The following is a 21,332-nucleotide window of genomic DNA, read 5'->3' as shown; positions in this document are numbered from 1 at the left end:
TCTATTTACCTCATTCTGCCTTTCAGTTCATAGTGGTTTCCCCAGGTTCCTTTGAAACTCTGTTTTATCATTTTTATATCACAGTGATAATCCATTTCATTCATATGCCATAATTTTTATTTATATACCCCTTTAGTTTCCAATTTGGGGCTACCATGAGAAAAGCTGCTATAAGTTTTTTTTTTTAATGTACTGTACATACTTTTCCTCTTTCTTTGATCTCTTTGGGTTATTGGCCTGGTAGTGCTGTAGCTGGGTAAGAGGGTATGCATGGTTTGTTAACTTTTTGGCATAGCTCTCAATTGCTTTTCAGATTGACTGAGTCAGTTCACAGATCTACCAACAGTGCATTAATGTACTTGTTTTTCCACAGTCTGTCCTGTGTTTTTCATTTTCCTCTTTTGTCATCTTTGCCAGTATAATATGTGTGAGGTGACACCTCCAAGTTGTTTATTGATAGCTTGGGTTTCTTCCTTTCAAAACTGCTTATTCATGTAAAATTAAACCTTGAATAGAATTTAAATACTCTCTAAAATTGCAATAAAAATTTTCCCTAAGATACTAATGTTTGTTGCATGTTTTGTTTTGTAGATACATAGAGTACCAGAAAAAAAACAATAAAGAGGAAGAGGGGGACAGAGGAGTGGGAGAGAATTAGAGTGTGAATGTCCTGGCAAAAATAATAATTTAAATGTTAAAGTATTTTTAATCTGTCTCTGAAATAAGATATTTCTAGTCAGAAACAAAGGAAAAGAAAGGGAAGAAACAAAACTACCTGTTCATATCATCTGATTATTTATTAATTGGGGAATGGCTCTTATTCTTAAATTTGCATTTCTTATTTGGAAATGAGAAATGGAAATTTCATATTGGAAATGAGATCTTTATTTTATTTTTCCCACGTAATAATAGTATTTTATTTTTTCAAATTACATGTAAAGATAGTTTTTTTTTCTTTTTCTTTTTTGCTAGGCAATGGGGTTAAGTGACTTGCCCAGAGTCACACAGCTAGTAACTGTTAAGTGTCTGAGGCTGGATTTGAACTCAGATTCTCTTGACTCCAGGGCCAGTGCTCTATCCACTGTGCCACCTAGCTGCCCCCTACAGATAGTTTTTAACATTCACTTTTTTAAGATTTTGAGTTCCAGATTTTTTTCCCTCCCTCTCTCTCTTCCTTCTTCCCCCCTCTCCAAAACGACTAGCAATCTGATATAGGCTCTACATGTACAATCATATTAGACATGTTTCCACGTTAGTCATATTGTGAAAGAAGAATCAGAACAAAAGGGAAAAACCATGAGAATGAAAAAAACAAACAAACAAAAAAAGGGAAAATCGTATGCTTCGATCTGCATTCAGACTCCATAGTTCTTTCTTTGGATGTGGATAACATTTTCTATCATGAGTCAAATCCCCTCTCTCACAAGTCATTGTATTACGGAGAAGAGCTAAGTCTATCAAGTTGGTCATTGTACAGTGTTGCTGTTACTGTGTATGATGTTCTCCTGGTTCTGCTTCCTTTACTTAGCATCAGTTTGTGTAAGTCCAGGTTTTTCTGAAATGCCTGCTCATCATTAAAGCACAATAGTATTCCATCACAATCATATACAACAACTTGTTTAGCCATTCTCTAATTGATGGACATCGCGTCAGTTTCCAATTCTTTGCCACCACAAAAAGAGCTGCTATAAATTTTTTTGTACACGTAGGTCCTTTACCTTTTTGTTTTTTATTTCTTTGGGATACAGACCTTGTAATGGTATTGCTTGATCAAAGGGTATGCATGGTTTTATAGCCCTTTGAGCATAGTTCCAAATTGCTCTTCAGAATGGTTGAATCAGTATACAACTTCACCAATAGTACATTAGTGTTTTAATTTTACTGTATCCCCTCCAACATTTATCATTTTTCTTTTCTGTCATATTAGCCAATCTGACAGGTTGAGGTAGTAGCTCAGAGTTGATTTAATTTGCATTTCTCTCATCAATAATGATTTAGATAATTTCTTTCATACGACTGTAGATAGCTTTGATTACTTTGTATGAAAACTGCCTGTCATATCCTTTGACCATTTATCAGTTGCGAAATGGCTCTTATTTCTATAAATTTGACTGAGTTTTCTTTATGTTTGAGAAATGAAGTCTTTATCAGAGAAACTTACTGTAAAAATTTTTTTTCACAGTAATGATTACTAGCTATGTGTTTCCCTCCATCCTCTTTTTCCTGTTCATCCGTTCTCTCTCTTTCTCCCTCTCCCTTTTTCCCTCTCCTTTTACCCTGTCCATTCTTAAAAGTGTTTTGTATCTGACTTTTACCTCCCCCAAACTACCCTCCCTTCGATAAACTCCTCTCCCCTCCTTCCTCATCCCATTTCTTTACTACTTTCTTGTATGGTAAGATAGAGTTCTTCGCCAAACTGAGTGTATATGTTATTCTCTCTTTGAGTCAGTTCCAATGAGAGTAAAGTTCTTGTGCCTCCTCTCCCCACTTCCCCCATTTTCCCTTCCACTGTAAAATCTCTTTCAGGCCTCTTTGATGTTAGATAATTTGTCTCATCTTACCTCTCCCTTTCTCCTAAATTTTTTAGGAGTTATAACTGTCATTTTCCCATGTAGGAATATAAATGGTTAAACTTTATCAAATCCCTTAGGATTTCTCTTTCCTGTTTACCTTTTTATGCTTCTTTTGCATCTTATATTTGAAAGTCAGATTTTCTATTCAGCTTTGGTCTTTTCATCAGGAATGCTTGAGAAGTCCTCTGTTTCATTGAATATCCACCCCCCCCATATCCCCCCCTCAGTTTTGCTGAGTAGGTGATTCTTTGTTGTAACCCTACTTCTTTTGCCCTCCAGAATATCACATTCCAAGCCCGATGCTTTAACGTAGAACCTACTGTGTTTTCCTGACTGTGGCTTCACAATATTTGAATTGTTTCTTTTTGGCTGCTTGCAGTATATTTTTCTTGATCTGGGAGGTCTGGAATTTGGCTGTAACATTTCTGGGAGTTTTGGGGGATCTCCTTTCAGAGGTGATCAGTGGATTCTTTAAATTTCAGTTTTACTCTCAGGTTCTAGGATATCAGAACAGTTTTCCTTGATAATTTCTTGAGAGATGATGTCTAGGCTCTTTTTTTGATCGTGACTTTAATGTAGTCCAGTAATTTTAAATTAATGTGTCCTGGATCTATTTTCCAGGTCAGTTGTTTTTCCAATTAGGTATTTCACATTTTCTTCTATTTTTTCATTCTTTTGATTTTGTTTGATTGTTTTCTTGATGGCTCATAAAGTCATTAGCTTTTACTTGCCCAATTCTAACTTTTAAGGAATTATTTTCTTCAGTGAGCTTTTGTACCTCCTTTTCTGTTTGGCCAACTTTACTTTTTAAGGAGTTCTCTTCAGTGAATTTTTGTGTATCTTTTTCCATTTGGCCAATTCTGCTTTTCAAGGCATTCTTCTCTTCATTGGATTTTTGTATCTTTTTTTTTTTTTATAGCATTTGGCCTATTCTGTTTTTAAAGTGTTATTCAGTATTTTTTTGTGCCTGCTTTACCAAGCTGTTGATTTTTTTTCATGATTTTCTTGCATTTCTCTCATTTCTCTTCCCAATTTTTCCTCTACCTCTCTTACTCAGTTTTTAAAATCTTTTTTTGAGCTGTTCTGTGGCCTGAGAGCAATTAATAGGGGTGTGTGTGTGTAGGCAGTCAGGGTTAAGTGATCTGCCTGTGGTCACACAGCTAGTAAGTATCAAATGTCTGAGGCAGACTCCAGGACTAGTGCTCTATCTACTGAGACGCCTAGCTGCCCCTTGACCAATTCATGTTTTACTTTGAATGCAGGAATTTTGACTTTGTTGTCTTCTTCTGAGTGTGTTTTGATCTTCCTTATCATAATAGTAATTTTCTATGGTCAGAACTTTTTTCTGTTTGCTCATTTTCCAGCCTATTTCTTGACTTTTAACTCTATGCTAAAGTGGGGCTCTGTTTCCCTAGTGGATGGGACACTATCTTAGGCTTTCAGTCTTTTTTTTTTTTGCAGCTGTTTTCAGAGGTAATTTTGGGGACCTGTAAGTTTTTGACTCTTTCAAGGTGGTATGATCTAGGGAGAGGTGTGTTTATTACTTTCCTGTTTGTGAGTGACCACAAACACTCTTTTCAACTCTGAAACTGTGATAAGTGTTCTTGCTCCCCTTCAGCCCCGAGCTCTGCTGTACTAGTGCTCCTCCTTACACTGGGGCTAAAACCTAGGACTGCAACCCAGTTCCAAGTATAGGCAATACAACAGAGTCCTGCCCCTGGTGCCAGCAAAGGGACCCCTGTAAATCTTCTCACCTCTCGTCCAATCCCCTTACTGTCTATGGGCTGAGAGGTCTGGAAACTGCCATTGCTGCTACTGATTCAGTTGCCCGAGGCCTGTTCCTGGTTTGCTGTGTCCTCGTCTGCACTGGTGCTGCCCTGTGCTGGATTGTGTTACTCTCTCACTCTGGAGCAACAGACCTTTTCTGCTGATCTTCTAAGTTTTCTTGGACTGGAAAATTGTTTCACTTCGTCTTTTTGTGGATTCTGCCACTCTAGAATTTGTTTGGAGTCATTATTAATTTTTTTTATAATTTTTCTTTTTCCTTTTTTTGTAAATTTTTAAATTTTAAGCTTAAAGATAAAATGAGAAAAAAAAATTGTCATGTACACAGAAGACCATAAGAGAGGATTAAATATAAAAAAATGAATTTCCATTTCAAGAAAACCTATATAAGAAATATTGCATATTGTTTTCAGAGCTGCCCAGCTTTGCATCCTTGTTAGTTTTCTTCTGTTCTCTGCTATGCACTTTTTACTTTATTCCCCCTCTCCCAAAAAGAAAGCTACAATTAACCATGGATACACACACATATACACACATACATAGATATCTATAAACATTTTTATATACATATACACTCATACACATATTATGTAAGACCCTCCTATGGTTATTTTGTCCTATCATCTGTTTCTCTGAAGGTGGATAGTTATTTTCCTTCATAAGTCCAAGTCTTTCCATGTTTTTCTAAATCAGCCAGCTCATCATTTCCTGTATCACAGCAGTATTCGAACCCAGTCACATCCTGGCTTAGAGGTTGTCTGTGGAAGTTCCCCCCCCCAACTTTCTGCATTTCTTCTATTCTTGGCTACATAGGTTTTATTTATCCAAGAAAGTTTTAAATTAAAAGAATCAAATTAGTCTTTTTATACTTCAACAGTGTTCTCACCTCTTAATATAGTTTAAGATCTGATACTGCTGAATCTACTTCCTTTAAATATTTTTTCTCTGGTTTCTTTGAAGTTCATGACCTTTTGTTCTTCTAAATGAACTTTATTATTTTTTCTAACTTAGTAAAATAATTTTTTAGTAATTGAATGTCATTGAATAAATTAGTTAGATAAAATTGTCATTTTAAAAACTATATTGGTTTTACCTACCCGTGAACAATAAATATTGCTTCAATTACTTAGATATGAGTTTATTTGTATAAAAAAGTGTTTTATATTTATGTTCGTATAGTTCCTGTGTCTGTTTTGACAGGTACATGCTTAGATATTTTATACTATCTGGGTGTTTTAAATGATCTAAAACAATATTGGAAAAATATTGCTGACACATAGTATTGTTTCTCCATTCTTCACTTTTGACCAAATCTATTTTAACTGTAACTTTGTCTGAGATCACGGTTACCACTCCTGGTTTTTTTACATGCTAAATTCTAGAATCATTATTTAAAGGTCTTTGGAGGAGAGCTCAGGCTAGTCCCTGCCTTTCCTCCGCCCTCTTGGCTCTGCCTCCTCCGCCACACTTCTTGAGGGAAGGTCTGACTTGGTCTTGTTGGAGCTTTCTTGGGGTTTTGAGTGTTATGTTATTTGAATATTGTGTCCCTAGGCTCTTAGGTACAGGCTGGGTACCTGCAAACTTTCATTGCTCCCAAAGTGGTCTGTTTCGTTTCATAGTCTGTTTGCTGCCTCTCTGGTCAGACCTCTGCAAAATCTTGACCTGGGTTTGGGTCTGTATAAGAGTAGACTGCTGCTGATCCCACTGTGACCTTTTCTGCATTTTGCCATCAAGATTATATTTGTTGCACTTTCTTTCCTCTTTCATTTTCTTTACTTAAAAAAAAATGTATTGTGTTATTTTTATTTTCAGTTACGAATTCTCTTCCTCCTCCTCCTCCCCCATACGTTGATATGGTAAGAAATACGATACATATTATATATATGATATCAAGCAGAACATATTTCTACATTAGCCATATTTCAAAAACAAGAAAAGTAAAAAAAAGAAAAAAAATTTGGTTCTCCATCTGCAGGTAGATAGTATTTTTCATCATAAGTCTTTTGGAGTTGGGGAATCATTGTATTGATCAAAATTACTAAGTCTTTCACAGTTGTTTATTTTTGCAATATTGCTGTTACTATGGCCTGGTTCTGCTCACTTCACTTTGCATCAGTTCATATAAGTCTTCCCAGGTTTTTCTGAAACCATCCACATTGTCATATCTTAGAAGACAGGTATATATCATAACTTGTTAAGCCATTCCCCAATTGATGGACATCCCCTCAGTTTCTAATTCTTTGCTACCACATAAAGAGCTGTTATAAATAGTTTTGTACATATGGATTCTGGTCCATTTTTTAGATTTGTTTGGAACAGTTTGTGGACAGGAGATCACTGTACTGCTTCATACCACTCAGCCATCTTGTCTCCCCACTAGAAAGAAAATACTTAAAATAAAAATAGGTAATCACAGATAAATGCTTCAGTTGTGGATTTTTGTGACAATCTTTTAAATTAGTTAACAATGAATTTAAGTTTTACATTCAGAGCACCTCAAGTTGTCAAGGTCAGTAACCTCAGGAGCTACATTTTGGGAGAATCAAGAATAAATGATGGTAGAGGCCATGGTGGAGGTTGTGAAAGGGCTTAGCTTGAGAAAAGAGCTTTGTGACCCTAAAATCTCAAATGACCTGTGAATTGCTGCTTATCTATGTCTTTGTAAAATTTCCTTATTTTGATATGGTCCTGAATAATCTGTTATCTGGTCTCTTGAAACAACCCAGTCTTCATGAAACTTTTTTTTTTTTTTTTTACCTCATCAGAGTTCACCTTATTGTGCTTACACAAATGCTTATTCAAGTAATATTATTTCCCCTCCATTGCCAAAAGAAGAAAGGTGTATTTTTTATATTCTTAATGATTTCATCATATTGCTATCAGCAGGAATTATGTATTGTGTATTTGTTGGGAGAATGACTGTTTACCTACTTGTAAGACTTGTTCCCCTGTATTTTTGTTAACCTACTTTTTAGGAGCCATATAAATGGAGTAGAATTACAGAGTATAGATACTTGTCATAGCTTGCAAGTTGATTTTTCTCTCTAAATGTTTATATCCAAAATGGTTGCCCAGCCAGGCAGTAGCTCTAAACAGGTGTGAGTAGATTCTCTTCCTTTGAAAGGAAAAATTCTTTTTAAAAAAATGCAATTTTAATATATGTTGAGCTCAATAACTTATTCAACTCTTACTATCACTAGCAGAATGTAGGTGTTATTTGCAGAGCCTTAGGGCTATGTAGGGGATAAAAGAAAAAGTACAAAGAATAAGAAAAGCAATAGGAGAGTCAAATAAGGGGAAGAGAGAAAAACAAGAAAGAAATAGAAGAGGACAAGTAAGTGATGGGGTAGTCACCGCATGCCACCAACAAGAGGACTTTTTTTTGAGTCAAACTCCACTTTTTTGCTTTTTTTCTATCTGGTTTTAAACTTTTAATTGTTTGCTTTTGTAAAATAGATTGAATAATAGCTGCTTTAAAAAAAATAAACCTCCAAAACCTAATAGTCATCTACTAAATTTTGACAATTTTATGATCTTTTATTTTGGTTATTTTGTGGTTTGTTACAAACAGCTAGCAACCTTGCAATGATAAAGTGCAGTCTTGCTTGGTAACTCACAAGTGAAACTGATGTAAAATTCTCATTTCCTTCACAGCCACTGGAGCAAATAGTTGGTCACCTGAAAATCAGTCTAGTGCAAAATATAATCCAGATTGTTGCTTAACTTATCCATCACTCTCACTATGTGACTTAAATAACTTAGTCTCACAGCTATGTACTTTAGAGTTAGTTAGGTTAACTTTTGGTCTTAAGCGTCCTGGGTGACTTAGTAAGTACACTATCAGGGAAACCTTTAATATCTATCAGTATAATTTACTTACCTGCTTAATTCAGTCATTCTGTGTCAAAGGATTGTTTACTTGTTTCAGCTTTGCTGCAGAAGTTGTATTTAGAGCCATTGTGCTCTTGGATTTTGGAAGAAATGAGAAAGTTGATTGGAAATTAGTTCTGTAAGAAAATGGCTTTATGACACATGAACTAGAGATTTCAGTAAGGAAACTATAATATGACATGGGGGTAATAGAGAAATTAGGAAGCTAAAATTCCCAAGGATAGAAAAGAGAAAAGAATTTGTTGGAGAGAAGCATGAATATATTTATGGTAAATTGTCGTATAAATAATTTGAGTTAATTCCCCCCAATAGATTATTAGCTTCTTGAAGCCAGTGACTGTTTTATCCACATTTCGTATTTCTCTGACACCTGAGATTATAGATCTAGAATTCTAAGGGGGAGGTCAGGAACCAGGGATGTTAAGTGACTTTTCCAAGGTAGTCTCAGAGCCAGCACTTCAACTAGGTTACTTTGATATGGTATTCTTTGAACTACCTAATAGTGCTTTGTGTACTCTATGTGTTTTAGTATTTTTGTTGCTATACAGTTCAGTTCAAAGTAGGTCCTGGATTTAGTTTTAGTTAAGAATTGTGCATTGGTAATGGAATGCTTTATTAAAGAAGTAAGGGGGTGCAGTGGATAGAGCACTGGCCCTAGAGTGAGGAGGACCTGAATTCACATGGGGCCTCAGGCACTTGACACTTGCTAGCTGTGTGACCCTGGGCAAGTCACTTAACCCCAATTGCCTAGCAAACAAACAAACAAAAAACCAAAAAGAAGAAATAAAGGAAAATTTTCTTTCATATTTTGGAAGGTTCTTTGTAGGAAAATATTTTCGGGACTTTTGGTTGCTAGTGCCCTAGATATTTACTATTCAGAGTTCCACTCTTTAAATTAGATTACATGTCTCTTTAAGAAAGGGTTAATGTTTTTTGATTTTTTGATTGTTTGGTTTTCTCCTCATAGATGGTTTTACACAAGGTGTAGTTGCTCAACAGATACATCTTAGGTTAGTTGCATCATAATTGTGCTATGACTAGCAAACATTTTATTTAGCTGTTTTTGCTAAATCTGAGAATTAGCATATATTTAAACTTCTGGGAGTGGCATTTGCCTTAGATTTTTTTATTGGTCATTTGTCACAAAAAGAACCTATGTAGTTAATGCAGCAACAGAATAGGCTGATGGGGTAAACACCACTTGTGTGTGTGTATATATATATTTTTTTTTTTTTGTGGTTGTTGTTGTTTTTGAAATTAGCATTTTGTATACTTAAAGTTTGAGAGAATTATTTCATAAAATGTCTTTTTAAAATTTCAGGATATCCGGAAATTCTTTGGGGTTGTTCCAAGTGGAAAGAAACTTGTTAATGAGACAGTAAAAAAGAATGAGAATACAAAGACTGTTGAAGGAACATCAAAAACGAAAAAAGGAACAAAGGAAATCAAGGTCAGTTTTCCAAATAATGTTTTAAATTGTTGTATAAAGACAGATGCTAAACTTAAGTTTGATTGTGAATCTGATACTAATATTAGCTAATAATTATAGCTAACATTTATATACTGTTAAATATTATGTGGCAGGCACTGCATTAAGCACTTTACAATTGTGATCTCATTTTATTCTCAACAGCAACCCTGTGAGATGCTATTATTATCTCCATTTTACAGAAGAGGAAAACTGAGGCAAACAAGTTACGTGACTTGCCCAGCATCACACAGCTAGTTGTTTGACCATGGATTTGACTCAGGTCTTCCTGACTATAGGCCCAGTGCTACATCCACTGTGTCACCTAGACCATTTATAGTATTTACTTAAGGTTCAAGAAAAGGCAGATTATTTTTTAATACTTTTAATTTAAGCAGCCTACCATATTCCGAATTAACATGAGCTTTTTTTCCACACAAAAAATTAAAGAATTTTCCCCAGATAAAACTATTTATCAAAATAAAAACCAAACTGAAAAAATTCAAACCCTCAAAATAGTTGAGTAAAAATGATTGCAAATAATTGTTTCTGCAACAAATAAATTATTGTGTACATGAACTTAATCAAGATAGCATTGATGTCCATATTTACCATGAATTTTGCTATTTATTTTTCTTGTTGAAATCAGGTTTTTTATTCTATTACTTCTACTTAAAAAAAAATTCTCTATCATTTTGTATGTCTCCATAAATTTCTTTTTGTTCTTTATATTTTTCATTCTTTATAGCTGGTATGCTTTTGTTTATGACTTGATGATGTCTTAAGTGTATCATTTTTAGCTGTTAAGAGTATTGGTCAACTTGGCTGGAATCATCTCTGGGCATTTTCTCTGGTTATTACCCCATGCCTGGAATGCCTTATTATTTTTGCCCCCTGGCTTCCTTCACATCTCATGTAAACTTCCCTCTTCTATGAGAAGCTTTTCCCAAGTCTTAATTCCAATGCCTTCCCTTTTTTTCTGTTTATCCTGAACATAGCTTGTTTGTACGTATTTGTTTGCTTATTTCTCCCCTATCCCCCCATTAGATCAAGAGCTCCTTGACAGCAGGAATTGTCTTTTGCCTCTTTTTGTATCCCCAGTGCTTAACACAGTGTCTAAGCCAAAGTGCTTAATAAATATAGAAGTATAGTTGGTACTTAATAAATGCTTATTGACTGACTAGTGGCCCTATTCATAACATACTACTGTATTTTGATTTTAGGTATGTGTTCTCCGACCTAGTAGAGAGAAGATGAGAGGAGAGAAAAGTCCCATTTTTATCTTTTTCTTGCTATATAGCTGACTATTGTGTTATTTTTAGGTTGTTAGGTAACATAGTATACTTTTTAACATTTATGAATTAAAGTGATTGTTGGCTTTCTTTGTCTTTTTCTAAATCTAATCAAAATGGTATCTTTTTGAATATTTAAATGCAATTTGAAAAACCAGGAGTTATATTATAAAGAAGTTATAGACAATTTTATCCTCAATAAATTAGTCATGCAAGTAAGCATTGCCCACTGGAGGACTTTTGCTTCCTTAGTTGATGCTTCTGCCCTTTTTTATTTATTTCAAAGAAGCCCTTGACTTAGTCTGTACTGCTACTATTATAAGTTTCCTATTTGGCAATGTTTGAAATAAAATTAAATAGTGATATGTCTATCTCTTTTCTAGCTCTCTCTCATCTCCCATGTAACCTTTTATAGCTACTAGCTTGGTTAATTGTATGTCACTTGTAGGTGAAAACTTCTTCCAAAGAAGATGATGTAAAACGAAAACATGCAAACAAGAAAAAGAGAATTATCTATGATTCAGGTAATTATTTTGAGGAACAATCAAGACTTTTGAAGTAGTTTGCATTCCTTGTCCCATAAATTTAGCTATAAAAGTCTTTTTTTTTTTTTTTTTTTTTGCTTCTTTGAAAGATGTTGCATCCTTCATCTTGAAACAAAAATAATTTGTCATGGTTTGGTAATGGAGGTATTGGAAATCATTGGCATTATATTAGACAATTTTTTTTTAAGGTAACAACACAACTTGGATTTTTGCTTACATATTTTATAATATAAAATAATAGTAGAGCTCATTGATGGTAGTTTTACCTTTTCCTGCTTTGGGGAAGTGATGAACAATCTAGTGTGAGTAGTTAAAATTCAAGGGAGACCTAAAGATTTTATGGATCTTTAGGACTTTGATAGACATTTCAAAAGGCACCATTCACACAATTAAGTATTTGTGTGACTTCAGTGTGCCTAACGTTGGTATGTGCTGTGGGTTATAAAAGAATATATAACAGGATATGTCATAACTCAAATGACAATGACAGGAGAAAGAAGAAGGTTCTAATCTAAACAACCTGGGAAGACACTCACAATTGTGGGGATAAGGACTTGAACTAGTATGGTGGCAGTGGTAAAGAGTTGTGGTACAATAGGGAAAGGATTGGGTTTTGAATCAGATTAGCTGAATTTTAATTTCATGTCTGCTGCTTATTATCTATTTAGCCTCATGCATCAGTTTTTTTTAATCTGTAAAATTAAGGAGCTGGATTAGCTGACTTTTAAGTTCCCTTCCATTTTTAAATCCTATAAAACCTATGCAGTGGTAAGAGTGAGGTATGGATTTGTGAGAGACTAATGAGGTAAAATAGGAAGGTCATTGATTAGGAGGTGAAGGGGCATCTTTGGATTTTAAAAATATTTAGCATGGGTGACTGAGATAATAGTTATGTTAATAATTGAAGTAGAGAAGTCATGAAGGAGAGAATGATAAATTTTTTTTTGGTACAGTTGAATTTGAGTTTGTAGTAGGCATACAGTTTGAGTTATTCAGGCACTAGAAATTCTCATCTGAATGATGGGAATGAAAATAAGATTTTATATCATTCGTATAGTAGCTAGGATTTTTATGATGCTTTAAGATTTGCAAAGTGCTTTAGAAATACTATCTTACTGGATCCTTACAACAACCCTGAGAGGTAGGTCTATTATTATCCCCATTTTACAGGTGGAGAAACTGAAGCAGATTGAGGTTGTGATTTACTCAGGGTCATTGAACTAGTAATTAATTGATGCCAAATTTAAAATTGGGTTTTTCTTACCTAAGGCTCAGCACTCTATGCAAATAATGGTGATAGTTGAAGTAGTGGCCAGTGATAAGATTCTCAAGGGAGAGACTATATATAGCAAAAAGAAGATGGAGGACAGAGCCCTGGTGAAAGGTGGGGGGAAGGAGAATTGGATGATCAGAGAAGTAAGAAGAAAGATGACACTGAGGTGTTACAAGAGACATAGAAGTGAATGATATCAAGAAAAAAGGCATAGTCAGTAGTGTCAGATGGTATAGAAATATCAGAGAGTAAGGATTGAAAAAAGGGAACAGAATTTGGAGATTATTGAAGACTAGCAAATATGTCCATTACAGAAAATACTTTAAAAAAAAAAAAAAACCTTTAGTGCACTAAATGCTTAATTAAAAAACTTGTATATTCAAGGCAGCTAAGTGGCGCAGTGGATAGAGTACCAGCCCTGGAGTCAAGAGGACCTGAGTTCAAATGTGGCCTCAGGCACGTAACACTTACCTACTGTGTGACCCTGGGCAAGTCACTTAACCCCATTGCCTAACCAAAAAAAAAACAAAACAAAAAAACTTATATATTCAGTGATTCAAGATGATCCCAAAAGACTTATGGTGAAAAATGCTATTCTCCTCTAGAGAAAGAATTAATGGAGTCTAACTACAGACTGAAGTGTACTATTTTTTAATTTTATTCTTTCTTTTTTTTTGGTTTGAATTTTCTTCCACAAAATGACTGCTATGGAAATATGTTTTACATAATTACACATGGAAAAAAACCCTGTGTATTTAATAAATGTACTTTTATCCCAAATGCAGACTCAGAGCCAGAAGAGACAATACAGGTAAAAAATACTCAAAACCGATCAGAGAAATTGCCGATGTCTTCTAAACCTCAGAAAATTCCAAGGCAGGATCCTGTTCTGTATGTTTCAGAAACAGGTAATGATGTTGACAATGTTTAATTGTTCTTAATGAAGTCATTTGTATTAGATGTTTGAACTTCCTAGTACTGTGTAAATATAACACTTCAAATTTAAGGAGAGGGATTTTTGAAGAAATACTTTGAAGTAATTCATCAGTGCCTTTATAGTCAAGAGGTACAGGAACTACCTTGCCATTTAAAATTTTGATAGATATTGAAGCACAATCTTTTTTCTGTTTCAAGATAGTTACCTAAATTATATTCGATCTCTCCTAGTTGTTTCTTTGACTATGTAATCAAAGGTGTACTGTTATAGGAAGAATTTTACTTTAAAAAATTATTTGTTTTTACATTCATTTCCTCCTACTTCCTCTTCCTCCTACTACACCTTCCTTCCAATTTGATCAGCATTAAAACAAAACAAAACAAAATAAAGACCTCATCATAAATAGTAATAGTCCAAGCAAAACAAATTTCCACATTGGCCATGTCTGAAAATGTATGCATTTCAAGCTCATCATCTCTGGCAAGAGGTAAGTGATGTGTTTCATCTTCATTTTTCCAGACTTTTTGTTTAGCATTCAATTGAGTAGATTTCCAAAGTCTTACAAAGTTGCTTAATCATTATAATGTTGTCATTTTGTACTTTTATTCTCATAATTCTGTTTCCCTCACTCTGCCGTCATTTCATAGTGGTTTCCCCAGGTTCCTCTGAAACTGTCCATTTTATCATTTTTATGGCACAGTGATATTCCATTTCATTCATATGCCATAATTTTTATTTATATACCCCTTTAGTTTCCAATTTGGGGCTACCATGAGAAAAGCTGCTATAAGTTTTTTTTTTTAATGTACTGTACATACTTTTCCTCTTTCTTTGATCTCTTTGGGTTATTGGCCTGGTAGTGCTGTAGCTGGGTAAGAGGGTATGCATGGTTTGTTAACTTTTTGGCATAGCTCTCAATTGCTTTTCAGATTGACTGAGTCAGTTCACAGATCTACCAACAGTGCATTAATGTACTTGTTTTTCCACAGTCTGTCCTGTGTTTTTCATTTTCCTCTTTTGTCATCTTTGCCAGTATAATATGTATGAGGTGACACCGCCAAGTTGTTTATTGATAGCTTGGGTTTCTTCCTTTCAAAACTGCTTATTCATGTAAAATTAAACCTTGAATAGAATTTAAATACTCTCTAAAATTGCAATTAAAAAAATTTCCTTAAGATACTGATATTTGTTGCTCATTTTATTTTGTAGACACAAAGAGTACTAGAAAAAAGCCAATAAAGAGGAAGAGGGGAACAGAGGAGTGGGAGAGAATTAGAGTGTGAATGTCCTGGCAAAAATAATAATTTAAATGTTAAAGTAGGTTTAATCCCACTTAATAGTATTTTATTTTTTCCAATTATATGTAAAGATAGTTTTCAACATTCACTTTTATAAATTTTGAGTTCCACATTTTTTTTTCTTCCTCTCACCCTCCCTTCCTTTATTAGAGAAGCTTGATGCAAGGATTTTTTTAAAAATTGTTTCCCTTCTCTTCTAATTTTAGCTATATTAGATTTGTTTGTGCAAAAACTTTTAAAAATACTAATGTCTGTGAGACAGATGTGCAGTTTTCCCAGAGTTTTTGTAAATAGTGTATATTTACCCACAGTAACTGGGGTTTTTGGGCCTATTGAGCATTATACTACTGTTTTTCTTTTATGTTATATACATAATTGCTTCCACTGATTTACCCCTCTATTTTTGAACTAATACCAAATTATTTTAATTATTATTGTTTTGTATTACAGTTTGAGATTTGGCACTAATAAACACTCTTCCCATTTTTTTTTTTTTTTGGTTATAACTCTTAAGGTTCCTGATTATTTGTTCTTCCATATAAATTTCATTATTTTTTTTAGCTCTAAAAAATACTTAGTTTAGTACTGCATTTAATAGTAAATTAATTTCAGAAGTAGTGTTATTATTATTGTATTGGCTTGACCTACCAATGTGCATTTAATATTTCTTCAGTTATTTAGGTCTGTTTTTTTTCTGCAAAGAGTGTTTTATAGTTGGATTCGTATAGTGCGTCTTGGGTGATATACTCCCAAATGTTTTGTAACTTCTAAGGTTATTTTGAATAGATTTTTTCCCTAGCTTTCCCTGCTGGATTTTTTTTTTTTTTTTGGTGAGGCAGTTGGGGTTAAGTGACTTGCCCAGGGTCCCACAGCTAGTTAGTGTTATGTGTCTGAGGCTGAATTTGAACTCAGGTCCTCCTGACTCCAGGGCTGGTGCTCTTTCCACTGTGCTACCTAGCTGCCCCTTCTTGCTGGATTTTGTTGGCTATATGCTGACCATTGTGTGGATTTATTGTACATGTTGCAACTTTGCTGAAGTTGTTATTTCAGTTGATTTTTCTAGTTTATTCTAGCTTTCTCTACATCATCATATCTGCAAAAAGTGAGAATTTTATTTCATTTTTGTCAATACCTGTTCAACTTCTTTTCCTTATCTTATTCTATAAGACAGTTTTATAAGAGCTAACATTTTTAGGGTTATGTTAAGTAATAGTGGTGATGATGAGCACCTTTGCTTCAGCTTTGATCTTATTGGAAAGACCCCTAATTCTTTTCTGTTATGTATAATGTTTATTCTGGATTTTGTTAGCAATTGTTTATTCTCTTAAGGAAAGGTCCTTTTATTCCTGTAATTTCTAGAATTTTTAATAGAAATGAGTGTTGGATTTTGTCGAAAGCCTTTTCCACATGTGTTTCTGTAATCATATGGTTTTTATCTGTATTATTAACTTCATAGTTAACTTCATAATCTGCATATTGAAACAACCAACCTTGCATTCCTGATATAAACCCAGTCGAATCATATGGGATGTTCCACAGGACCTTGTCCTGGGCTCTCTTTTTTCCTCCCTTTATACTATTTGACTTGATCTCATCAGTTTCCATGGATTTAGTTATCATCTCTCTGCGGAAGATTCTCACAACTTCTCATCCAGTTCTGATCTCTAGTCTCTCATTTTCTAGCTGCCTGTTGGATATTTTGAACTCAGTGTTCCATAGACATCTTAAAATCAGTATGTCTAAACTGAGCTCATCTTTCCCTCCAAAACTTTCTCCATTCCAGACTTCTCTGTTACTATCATGGCCTCCACCATCTTCCCAGTTACACAAACTTTAAGCCTAGATGTCATCATCAACTCCTCAGAATTTCTCACCCCCATATCCAATCTATTACCAAAGGGCTCTCAAAATTACCTTTGTAACATCTCTCACAGATGCTCCCTTCTTTCCTCAGACATCGCCACCACCCTATTGCAGGCCCTCATGACCACATTCCTGGACTGTTATGGTAGTCTGCTGGTTGGTCTGCCCACTGTCAGTCTTTTTACATTCCAGTTCATTCTCTACTTGGCTGTCAGAGAGAGCTTCCTAAAATGCGGGTTTCTCTAACCATGTCACCCTCCTATCTAATAAACTCTGATGCTTCCTTATCACCGTTAGGATTAAATGTGAAATTCTTTGTGTGACTTTCAAAACATCTGTAAGCTGCCTCCACTTTCCTTCCTTTGCAGCCTTCTTATACTTTCCCTCCCCTTCTCAGCCTCTTGTACTCTGATCCAGTGACACTGGTGTCCTTGCCATTCTTGAAGAACTCATTTCTGTCTCCTGGCTTCTCTGGCTTCCTTTAAGTTCCAGCAAAAATCCCACAGGAAATCTCTTTTGATCCCTCTTAATTTGAATGTTTTCTTTGTATTTATTATTTCCAGTTGAACTTGTTTCTAGCTCCTTTGTATGTAAATTTTTTGCATGTTATCTCCTCCATTAGATTATGAGCTCCTTGAGAGCAAAGCCAGTTACTTTTCTTTCTATCCTCTGTACTTATCACAGTACCATTATAAGCACTTTTATTAACCAACTGTAATATTTCTAAAATGCTGTTGCAGCTCATTTCCTAATTTTTTTATTTAAAATTTTTGCATCAGTGTACATTGGTAGTGATAGCTTATAGGGTTCATATTTCTGGGTCAGTTATCAAGATCATATTTCTATTACAGGAAGAGAGTGGAAAGTTGTCTTTTTTTCTTCTTCTTTTTTTTGATATCATTGCAAGCAGTTTATGTAGTCCTGTATTGGGATTAATTGTTTTTTGGATATTTGATAGAATTCACCTGATCTTGTAGGTTTTTTCTTTGAAATTTCCTTTATGGCTTACTCAATTTAATTTTCTTATATTTGGTTATTTAAATTGTTTATTTCTTTTTTTGTTAATCTGGATGTTTTATATTTTTGTAGGTATTCATCCATTTTCTTTAAGTTATTAGTTATGCAAACATATAATTGCTAAAATAGTTTCTGATAATTTTCTTTATTTTCTCTTTAGTTGTGAGTTATTTTTTATTTTTGATATGAGCAATTTGGTTTTTCTTTTAAAATCAGATTCTCTGTTTATTTTATTACTTTTTAGAAAATAGCTCCTATTTTTATTTATTCATTGGTTTTTATGCTCTCAATGTTATTAATCTCTTCAATTTTCATAATTTCTACCTTGCTTAGTTCTTTTTTTAGTTGTATGCCCATTTTATTGATTTCTTCTTTCTCTTTCCGTGAAATCCTTTAGAGACACAAAATTTCACCTCAAGATGATGTTAGTTGTATTGCGTAAGGTTTGGTATCTTATTTCAATATTATCATTTTCTTTAATGAAAATTAAATCAGAAGTTTTCTGTTATTTCCATGATTTTTCATTTGACCCTTTAGTCATTTAAGATTGTTATTTATTAACAATTATTTTTTAATTCCTTTAAAGATACTTTTATTAAATATAATTTTTATTGCATTATGATAGGTAAATGATGTGTTTAGTATTTCTATTTTTCTACATTTTTTGGTGAGGTCTTTATGTTGCAATACACATTAAGTTTTTGTAAAGGTGCCATATATAGTCAAGAAGTATGTAAATTGCTTCCTATTCCCATTCAGTAATTGCCAGAGATCTATCACCTTTAATTTTTCTAAAGTCCTGTTCAGGTCCTTAACTTCTTTTCTTAAATTTGTTTACATCTGAAAAGTATAAATTAGGATCTGCCTTTATGGTTCCATTCTCTATTTCTCCACCTACTTGATTTCATTCTTCCTTGAAGTATCCAGATGCTATGCTGTTTTGTTGTCTATATGTTAAGTATTGGTAATGATTCTTGATTGATGGTGCCTTTATGAATAATGTAATGTCCTTGCATGCTTCTTTTTCTTATATCCAAATTTACAGTAGCCTAATCTGAAATCATGATTGCTGTCTTTGTTTTTTTAAGTTTATCTGAAGAATAATAGATTTTGTTCCAGCCTCTAACTTTAATTTTACATGAATCTTTGTGATTCTTGTGAATAGCATATTGTTAGATTCTGTTTTTTAATCCATTCTGCTTTCCTTTTCCATTTTATAGATGAGTTCATCCCATTCACATTCAGGGTTATTATTGTTAAATGCCTGTTTCCTTCCTTCCTGTCATTTTGTATCTTTTCTCTTTTTCTATCACCCACTCTTTACAAATAAGAAAGTAGTAAAAGAGCATTTTCCCAATGCATTTAATCTACAAATGACCTGTTTCCCCCCAGCTGCATCTCTTCTTTTCCACTTGCCCTTTCCTTATCCCAAGACTTACTTTCTTGCTTTTAATGCCCTCATTATGTTTCTCTTTCCAACATGCTAATTTGTTTGTTTATGACTGATCCTTTACCTGTCTACCTTTCCTTTGGTTCTATTCCAACTCTTCTCCCAAACTCTTTTGAGTTTAATTTGTTTTTATACGTGTGTGTGTGTGTGTGTGTGTGTGTGTGTGTGTGTGTGTTTGAATTGTGTTCAATCTTCTTTTATCTGGTTAAGATGAAAGTAAGGTTCATGGGATGCCATTTCTCCCACCTGTTTCATGGTAATATATTTTTCATTGAATGTACCTCTATTGTGTGATAGCTATTTCCCTCTCTATTCCTTTTTTTCCTCAGTATAGTTACCTGTCTCTCCTACTTTTCCCAAGACCACCAAAACAGGACAAAACTACCGATAGACCTACCATAATTTTTTTATTTCTTTATGACCCATAAACATACTACGGTTCTGACAAGACATTTGTTATCCCCTATTAACATGTAAGCAGTTCATCCCCATGTATTCCCTTGTGAGTAAACAAGTATATGTAGCTTTCTGGGTTTTTCTTGCCATCTGTATTTTCATTTCAGAGTATCTATTCAGTTCTCCTTTTTCATGAGGAATGCTATTCCATTAAAAATCCACTTTTGCTCTGTAGGATTATATTTGGTTTTACTGGGCAGGTTCTCCCTTATTTAAAGCCTTTGCCTTTTGGAACATTCCATGTTCTACTCTTCTTTTAAGTAGCAGCTGCTAAGTCTTGTGTGAGCCTTACTCTGGCTATGAACTCCTCCTTTTTGGTTGCTTATAGTATTTTTTCCTAGGAGTTTTAATTTTGGAGTTTCAGGAAATGACCAGTATATTCTTCCATTTTCACTTTGCCTTTCTGGTTCTAAGATTTCAGGGCAGTTTTCACTTACAATTTCCTGAAATGTGGTATCCAGATTCGTGATTTTCATACTGTTTGATAATTCTTAGATTATTTCTCCTTGACCTATTTTACAGGTCAGTTGTTTTAAATCTAGTATTTAGTAGATTGTCTCCCCCCGTCCCAACCTGTTTGAAATTATTTTAATATTTCTTGTCTTTTGAATTATTTCTGACCCATTTTGATTTTCAGGACATTTAGTTCTTGGGAGAAGTTTTCCATCTTCCACTCTAAGGTACCAATTTTTTCTGCCATTTTTTTCTTCCATGGATATTCACTTTATATCTCTTGTTTCATTTTTTTCTAGGTATATCTGCAGTCTCTATGTGTCTGAGGCCTTTTTTTTTTTTAAATCTCAAAATCTGGAGTAGTGGGGTTGCTATCTTCCTCAGGGTTTATATCCAGGTATCTCTTACACCAAGGTTTTTCCTCATGGTAATCAGAATTTTCTTTGTTTTTCTCATTTAATTGGCCTCAGTATCTAGGTTAGGGGGCCTCTGTTTGGATTAAGCTTCATAACTGAATGTTGTGGGTAGGGCCTACTGGTACAAACATGATGGCTAAATCTAGATCCCTTCTTTCAGGATTCTAGTTTGTTTGGGTACTAAGTTCTTCTTGGAGGCTCCATTCTTACCATTGGTCTCTGAGAATAGTTGACTCCCACCATGTCTGGCCTTTGCCTGGGGCTTTTTTCTCTTTTCTAGACATGGGCCATTATTGCTAGACTTTGACCTGTCTGAAACTCCCACTTATGCTGGGCTCTTACAGCCATGGGCTTCATACTTGAGCCTAGTCTTTGCCTAGGGCCTTTATCCTGCCACCCAGAGTCCTCTGAGCTTGCCCTGGGTTATGCTTTCTATCTACCCTCACTTGTCTATTTCATAGTCTCCGCAAGGTTCCCCAGATCTTATGTATATCCCTGGAGTAGAGATGTTTACAGATCACTCTTATTTCTTCTTAGATTATATTAAGTGCTGCTGGGTGTGGGAGGAGGGAGAGATCTGGGCTCCCCTAATAGTAGCAAGTTTTATATAGTGCT

General features: G+C 34.4%; 1 protein-coding gene across 2 annotated transcripts in view; it reads left to right on the top strand.

Annotated features, from left to right (window-relative positions):
* RFC1 (replication factor C subunit 1) overlaps window positions 1-21,332 on the top strand; it is a 99,114-nt gene that overhangs the window by 6,751 nt on the left and 71,031 nt on the right. For both annotated transcript variants that reach the window (XM_027835972.1, XM_027835971.1), the window contains exons 2-4: window positions 9,571-9,699; window positions 11,458-11,533; window positions 13,613-13,735. In XM_027835972.1, coding sequence (XP_027691773.1) covers window positions 9,571-9,699; window positions 11,458-11,533; window positions 13,613-13,735 — 328 coding nt within the window. The remainder of the gene's footprint in view (window positions 1-9,570; window positions 9,700-11,457; window positions 11,534-13,612; window positions 13,736-21,332) is intronic.

This window comes from Vombatus ursinus, unplaced genomic scaffold (assembly GCF_900497805.2).
Source record: "Vombatus ursinus unplaced genomic scaffold, bare-nosed wombat genome assembly UNPS02014818.1, whole genome shotgun sequence".
NCBI lineage: Eukaryota > Metazoa > Chordata > Mammalia > Diprotodontia > Vombatidae > Vombatus > Vombatus ursinus.
The sequence above is the reverse complement of the archived record's forward strand: the minus strand, read 5'-3'. Positions and strand labels throughout refer to the sequence as shown.